This window comes from Cnephaeus nilssonii (genome assembly GCF_951640355.1).
Source record: "Cnephaeus nilssonii genome assembly, chromosome: 2".
In the NCBI taxonomy this organism is placed as follows: Eukaryota; Metazoa; Chordata; class Mammalia; order Chiroptera; family Vespertilionidae; genus Cnephaeus; species Cnephaeus nilssonii.
In genome coordinates, this window is record NC_137073.1 from 10742151 (window position 1) to 10749605 (window position 7455).

General features: G+C 60.3%; 1 protein-coding gene across 2 annotated transcripts; it reads right to left on the reverse strand.

Annotated features, from left to right (window-relative positions):
- Nucleotides 1-99: 99 nt before the first annotated feature.
- MAPK3 (mitogen-activated protein kinase 3) lies at nucleotides 100-6744 on the reverse strand (the record flags this gene model as incomplete). 2 transcript variants are annotated; one of them, XM_079784265.1, is made up of 9 exons in its annotated part: nucleotides 100-712; nucleotides 1535-1689; nucleotides 1783-1892; nucleotides 2048-2179; nucleotides 2570-2684; nucleotides 2950-3066; nucleotides 3250-3439; nucleotides 5410-5592; nucleotides 6572-6744. In XM_079784265.1, 8 exons carry the CDS (start codon nucleotides 6742-6744, stop codon nucleotides 1567-1569), a joined length of 1143 nt encoding a protein of 380 aa, XP_079640391.1. In that variant the 3' UTR covers nucleotides 100-712; nucleotides 1535-1566. The 2 variants fall into 2 exon arrangements, with proteins under 2 accessions (XP_079640391.1, XP_079640392.1); XM_079784266.1 differs by lacking the exon at nucleotides 100-712 and adding an exon at nucleotides 768-1350.
- Between the last annotated feature and the right edge of the window lie 711 nt (nucleotides 6745-7455).

Sequence of the window (7455 nt, forward strand, 5' to 3'; positions counted from 1 at the left end):
GTAAAGCCACAGCTGGGAGGCAGCTGGGCTGGAGTGTCAGTCTTCAAAGCAGCAATGGCGAGGGGCACAGCATCGGCGAACACAGACAGACCAGGGCCATCGTATACACATCTCTGTATTTATATATTAGACACAGGCACAGGTGGGCAGGGGCACGGGGCTCTCCGCGCCCCACCTCCACTTCTGCTCACCCACACACAGAAGCAGCAGGAGTTAGATGTGGCAGCTTAGGGGGAGGGGGCTTAGGCAGGGCCCTGCTCCTCAAGGATACTAGCCCTTGAGCCTTAGGAATGTTCCTTGAGGGGAAATGGGTGGGGTTTGAATGAGGTGAGTGGGGCATGGCTGGCCCTGAGTCCCGACTCAGTGTGCCCTAACCCCCCCCCCCCCCGCCCCCCCATCCCTCAGGAGGTCACAGGGCAGCCAGAGCCCTTCGATTCTGGAACCACCAGAGACTGGGAGAGCCGGGGTGGGGAGAGGAAGGCAGAGCCGCTGAGGGGAATTTGCTTTGGGGCCACCTGAGCCACAGGTCCTAGGAGGGGCGGGGGAGGGGGAGGGAGGGAGCCTTGGCCTGCCTGAAGCAGGAGGCCTGAGCAAAGCGAGGGAAGATGGCCAGGCCCGCCCTGTGCCCCGACCTGGGCTGCCGGGGTCCGGGCTGGGCTCAGTGTCCATTTTCTAACAGTCCAGCAGGGGAGGGGCAGACAGGAGGCAGGGCCTAAACAGAAAGGCAGGCAGGAAAGGAGCCATTAGCACCAGGAGAGCACCTGCCGGAGCTCTGACCTCATCCCCTTCCATTTCATCCTGACAGCGAGTGAGGTGTGCCTGTTTCCTCATCATGGGGAACGTGAGTACCTGTCTCATGGTACTGCTGTAAGGCTGCAACGAGCTCCTACACAGAAACATCTAGAACAATGCGTAGTGCTCTGTGTTTGCTCTCATTATCGGGGCGGTCCCCAGGAAACGGAGCTGCAGAAGTGAGGTGTCTTGCACAATATCACACAGCTCTTACTACGTGTCCGAGCTGGGGTTTGAGCGCAGGTGTGTCTGCCCGCCCTCTCTCAGGCTCCAGCTGGCAGAAAGACCGGAGGTGACGAAGGAGGGAAGAGAGGTGTGGGTCGGAGTCCCCCAAAGGTGGGTGAACTGCTGACCTGGGCACCAGGTGTGAGAAAGCGTGGTATCTGGGTCAGGCTGAGAGCTGCTAGCTCCTCCCAAAGCAATTGCGGCCCCACCTGCCTCTCTGTCCATACTGGGAGGGGCAAAACCTGGCTCCGGTCCTCAGCTGGGTGAGAGGGGCCCTCAGTGACCTCTGGGGCTGGAGGCAGCAGGGTGTTGGCCGATGGGAGACATTTGGGGCTGCGGGAAAGGAGGGACATGAAGACTGGCAGGCCACAGGTCTACGGTCTGGGCAGTCTCTGGCCCTCCTGTTGCTCCCGTACACATGGGTCATGGGCATGAGCGAGCTTTTGACTGTACAGGATGTTTGGTAGGTACCCTGGTCTCAGAGTGAATCAGCGCGTGGGCGGTGGGGCGCACTCACCGAGCCCCAGGGAGCGGCGGCATCTGTTCAGGTTAGGTGGCCTCCAGCACCCCGGGCTGGAAGCGGGCTGTTTCCTGGAATATGAGCTCCTTCAGCCGCTCCTTGGGTAGATCATCCAGCTCCATGTCAAAGGTGAAAGGTTCCTCGGCCACTGGCTAGGGTGGCAAAGATGTGAGGCTCAGGCCAGATACTGAGGGATGCCTACCCACCCACTTACCCACCAGGCCTGCTGCTGGTGGCTGACCCACCTCATCTGTTGGGTCGTAGTACTGCTCCAAGTAGGGGTGAGCCAGGGCTTCTTCCACTGTGATCCGTTTGTTAGGGTTGAAGGTCAACATCCGGTCCAGCAGGTCAAGGGCTAAGGAAGGGCAGGAATCAGGGGTCAAAGGGAAGGCTAGGCGAGTTCCCAGAGGCACTGTTTTGCTTCTCTGTGCCCGGGGGCCTGTGTCCTCAGGCAGCTGCTGGGCTCACGCACCCAGCCTCTACCCCACGTCAGCCCCTTGTCTCTCTCACCTTTGGAGTCTGACTTGGGGAACAGCTTGGCCCAGGCCACCTTGGTCTTGGAAGGCAGAGACTGCAGGTAGTTTCGGGCCTTCATGTTGATGATGCAGTTCAGGTCCTCTGGGGATGGGGAACCCAGGATGCCTATGGGTAGGGCAGGTGACTTGGTGAGAGATCTTCTCTCCCCTCTGGGAGCAGAAGGAGCCAAGAACAGGAGCTGCCACCCACCCATTCCATGCCCTGACAGTTTTATCTCCAGCCAACGCTATGATGGAGCAAGGGGTCTGGACTCGGGCAGCCCTCAGTTCAAATCTCAGCTCCAGCCCTTCCTACGTGTGGGCTGTAGCCTTGCTCTTCCCATGTGCCAACGGGATAGTATCTGTATGTCACTGAAATCCTGTGAGATGCTGTAGAGGCTCCAAAGGTGGTGGTACTCCGGATCCGACTCCCACAGACTCCCCGACCCTGACCCTAAAGAAATCTCACTTCCAACAGGCTAATCTCCCTTCCACTCGGCTGGCCAGGCCCCCTCACCCAGAATGTGGTTGAGCTGGTCCAGGTAGTGCTTGCCAGGGAAGATGGGCCGGTTGGAGAGCATTTCAGCCAGAATGCAGCCCACAGACCAGATATCGATGGACTTGGTGTAGCCCTGGGGAGGGGGAGAAGGTGGTGGGTCCTGGGCCAGCCTCAACAGGGCCCTGTTGTCTGGGCCAAGCCACCACCCCAACCTAGATGCAACGCTGCAGGAGGCAGAGAGCAGAGCCTGGGAGGAGCTAATGCTTAGCCTCTTTCCAGATCCCAAGGACCAGAGTAATGTGACCCGGCCCCGGGGGGGGTCACTGCCTGGCTCAGAGGTGGCTCCAGGGCTTTCTGGGACCTGGCCCCTTCCCTTTGGGGGTGGGTGGGCCCCCTACCTTGGAGTTAAGCATGATCTCTGGGGCCCGGTACCAGCGCGTGGCCACGTATTCTGTCAGGAAGCCAGTGTGGTCATGCTCAGGATCGGCGATCCGGGCCAGGCCAAAATCGCAGATCTGGAATCCAACCCGGGCTGATAAGCTTGGTGCTCAAGGTCTCCACGCCCAAGCAATCATCCCGCCACGCCCCTGCCCATGCTGCTCCCTTTGCTTGCAGCGCTCGCCTACTCCAGGGGGCTATCAGTCAAACGGAAGCCCCAGACCCCGGCGGGAGGAGGGAACAGGCACCCAACCCCTGACCTTAAGGTCGCAGGTGGTGTTGATGAGCAGGTTGGAGGGCTTTAAATCCCGGTGGAGCACGTTAGCTGAGTGGATATACTTGAGGCCCCGCAGGATCTGGTAGAGGAAGTAGCAGACGTGGTCGTTGCTCAGCTGCTGGCTTTTGAGCAACTTGTACAGGTCTGTCTCCATCAGGTCCTGCACAATGTAGCTGAGGGTGGTATCGGAGACCCCACGGGTGGGGGCAGCGGGAGGCACTTGGTTAAGAAGAACGGGCTCTGGTGACTAGGCTTCGCATCCCCTCCAGCTGGCACCCCTAAGACTCAAGAGATCTGCCAACCCCTATCACAAGCTGGGCAGGGCCCAGGCTCAGCAGTTGGGCTCGGTGCCTCTGCTGCATCTCAGCTGTGACCCTGAGCAAAAGCACTCAGTTCTGCAGGAGGCAGGAGAACTCCAGGTAAGAGCAGCAGCTCTGGCCCTGGCCAGTTTGGCTCAGTGGATAGAGTGTTGGCCTATGGACTGAAGGGTCCCGGGTTCAATTCCAGTCAAGGGCACATGCCCAGGTTGCGGGCTCGGTCCTTAGTGTGGGGCGTGCAGGAGGCGGCCAATCAATGATCCTCTCTCATCATTGATGTTTCTATCTCTCTCCCTCTCCCTTCCTCTCTGAAATCAATAAAAATACATCTTTTTAAAAAAAAAAGAGCAGCAGCTCTGGGGTTAACCTGCTGGTGTCAAATCCCCACCCCCCTGCTCATTGGTTTTACGACCTCAACCTGTCTGCACCTCTATTTCCTCACTGAAAAGCAGGAGAAAGAATGGTTCTTTCGAGAGTGGTGGTGACAATGAAATGAGATGACCCCTGTGAAGAAGCCAGCCCAGTGCTTGGCACACTGTAAGTGTTCAGCAAACATGGACTCGTGTTGCTATTATAAATGCCTGAGCCACATGGCTGTTGAGAGGGTTACATGAGATAATGTATGAATACCATCTGGCATGCAATAAATGTTTCTTAAAAAGAAATGCCTACCTTATGGGAATAGTTTGTGCAAGACCAATGAGGAGAAACCCAGCAGCACGCTCCTACTCAAAGAGTGCTTGGCCGTGCATCCGAAGATAGAGGAGTACATGTCCTTATATGTTTTAAGATTAAACTTGCATGCATGCATGCATGCATACATACATACATAAACGTCTCTTGGCTTGTCTCTGCACGAATAAGGACTATCTTTCAGAATCAGCCTCAAAGGGCCTCTGGGAACGTATGGGCCAACCCTGTTTTATAGGGGAAGCTGCTGAAGGTCACACAGCGAGCTGGGGGCGAGTGTGGAGGTTTCCTGCCCGCAGTTTGTGGTGGGGGCCTGCAGACACGGCGGCACAAATCCCCGCGCTTGGGTGGAGAGCTGGGACTGACTGGGGTGGGTGGAGTGGGGAGAGGTGATGGGTATTAGAAGCTGCTAACAACAGAGCCAGGCAGGAAGTGGACAACAAACCAGGAAGGTGATATGGGGGGAGGGCAACAAAGGCCAGGCTGGGCCCTGGGCAAGGTGCAAGGCCACAGGTGACGGGGTGGGGCTCCCTCCCAGCAGGAAGTCCTGGAGAAAGGACAGGGTTTCTTTGGGGGAGGGGCAGAGGCAGCAGCAGAAGGCTTTCTGAGCCTCAATTTCCTCATCTACGAACGAAAGGGAGCTGAGACCTATCTCATCGGGCAGTTGGGAGGTAGAATTAGAAATGTGAAAGCCCTGGGCATGCACTGCGCCTGACTCATAGTAGGCCCTCAAAAAGGGGCCGCTTTCTTCTTGCCTGCTAGCCCCCCAGTCTGAGGACCCTGAGGGGAAAGACCCGTCTGTTAACCAAGAGCTGGCTGGGGGCAGAGGCTGGATCCTGTCACACACCTGGACGTATCAGGAGACAAAGCCCCTTAGAGACCATCTTGCCCAGACCCCCCAGGGGCACAGCAGAGAGCGGACGTGCCCAAGGCCACAGTGCCCGGCTGCAGCAGGCCAGGCTTCCCCTGAGGCCGCCCAGCCTCCTACCCCCTGTGGCCTCTTTCCCGCTAGGTTTCTCTCCCTGGGTTTGTTCTGGAGGGTGACAGGGAAGAAGGAAACAGAAAGAAACCCAGTGTTCTCCCAGCCCAGCTCTGAGGCCGTGCCTGGCCAGCCAGCGGGCCGAGGTGAAGGATACACATCCCTCATGGCGTCCAGCGTAGGTGCCCGAAGAATGTCTCGGATGCCGATGACATTCTCATGGCGGAAGCGCAGCAAGATCTGGATTTCCCGCAGCGTGCGCTGGCAGTAGGTCTGATGCTCGAAGGGGCTGATTTTCTTGATGGCCACGCGTGTCTTGCGGACGTGGTCGTAAGCGGAGCTGAGAGGGCCAGAGAGGTGGTGTTGGTGTGGTCGTACAGAGGGGGAGTCCAGGCCTGCTGGCCCCACCCAGGCCATGGCAGGGAAGGGCGGGAGCAGGAGAGGGCTCTGGCCAAGTCGTAAACAATGCTGGTTCCTTCCTGCTGAAGGCCTGGGATCTCCAGGGAGAAAGCTGGGGACCAGCCAGGCAGCCCTTCAGCGACTTCACAAAGAGAGGAAGAGACTGACCGCTCACAGACTTCCCCTCTCTGCAGCCCTGTCCATTCTAGTTGCCTTCCCCTCCCGGTGATGGGCTCCCCAACCCAGGGCAGGGCCGGGGCTGGGAGGCGAGTGGAGGACAGACAGTGAGGCAAAGACCGGGAGAAGGAGGGAGTCGCAGGAGGGGCTGGAGGGAAGGGATAAGGCAGGCACGGCTGTCAGGGCGAGGTACCCGACGGGCAAGGTGCCCACGGGGCAGCAGAGCTGTTGGCAGATGAACAAAGGCCCAGCGCACACCGTGGGGAGGGGAGAGCGCAGCCCCTCCGGAAAGTTGCAGGGAGGCGCTCCTGGGCCAGTCCCGGCACTGCCCAGCCCCGAGCGCCGCTCAGCTCTCCCCAACTCCGGGCAGGCCTCCCGGGGAACCCCGGGCGCCCTCCCCGAGGAGGGTCCTCGCTCCCTCTGCACTAGGGGTGGGACCGTCCCAAGACCCTATTCTCCTCCCGCACCCACGCCCACAGGGTCCCCAGGTCCCCGCAGCTCCCCGCCACCCAGATGCCCTCCCTTCACTGTGGAAAGGCCGTCAAGGCTCAAGCCCCCTCCTCGGACGCACGCAGAAAGCACCCCAAGGCCCTCTCCCGGGGCGCTCCCAGCCCGGCCGCGCCCCCGCCTCTCGGGACGCTCGGGTCTCCAGGCGCAGAGAGCACCCAGCACCCAGCACCCAGCACCCAGGCCCTCCCCGCCCGCGGCCCCCTCCCCGCGGCCCTGCCCGGAACGCCCCTCACCTGACCATGCCGTACGCGCCCTCGCCGATGTACTGCAGCTGCGAGTAGCGCGGGCCCACGTCGAACGGCTGCCCCTTCACCACCTCCACGTCCCCCGCGACCCCCGGGCCGACCCCCTCGGCTCCCCGGGGCTCCCCGCCCCCGCCCCCCTGAGCCGCCGCCGCCGCCGCCATCTCCACTCCTCCCTCCCGCGCCCGCCTCTCCCCGCGCCCCGCCCGGGCCCCGCCCCTTCCCGCCGCCTGGTCCCCGCCGAGCCGCGCGCAGGCCGGTCCCCGCGCGTCCCCGCGGCCGTCACGTGGCCCCGCGGGCGCGCGCGCGGCGTTTCCACGGCTGGTGCCCGGGTTCTGGCGCCGCGGCTGCGGGGCTCCCCGCCCCACGCAGGGCAGCCCGTCCAGCCCGCCTGTCCGTGGGCCCGGGGCGAGGCCACCCGGGGCGAGGCCCGGAGGCTGCCTGCAGCCCTGGCTGGGTTTGCTTAATTCACACCGCGAGGCTTCTCTCAAACAGCAAAACAGGCAACATTTCTGTTGTCCCTGGAGTTTGCAAAACTGAAATCCTGTCAAGATGTCTTTTTTTATTGAATTTATCGGGGTGACATTGGTTAAAACTATGTAGATTTCAGGGGTACAATTCTGTAATATACATCAGCTGTACATAGTGTTGTGTTCACACCCCAAGTCTCCTTCCATCACCTTGTCTCCCCCATCCTCTCTTCTCCCCCCATGCCCTCCTCCGCCTCCCCCAGCCCCTCTTAGGATCATCATCTTCTGATTCTGTACTATGTAGTTTGCGCTCTTATTTGACCACTTCAGTTCTTTCGGACAACTCCTCAATCTAGGGGTCATCTCATTGTGTAGCTGGATGAGTGGGGCGGTGCCTGTCTTGTT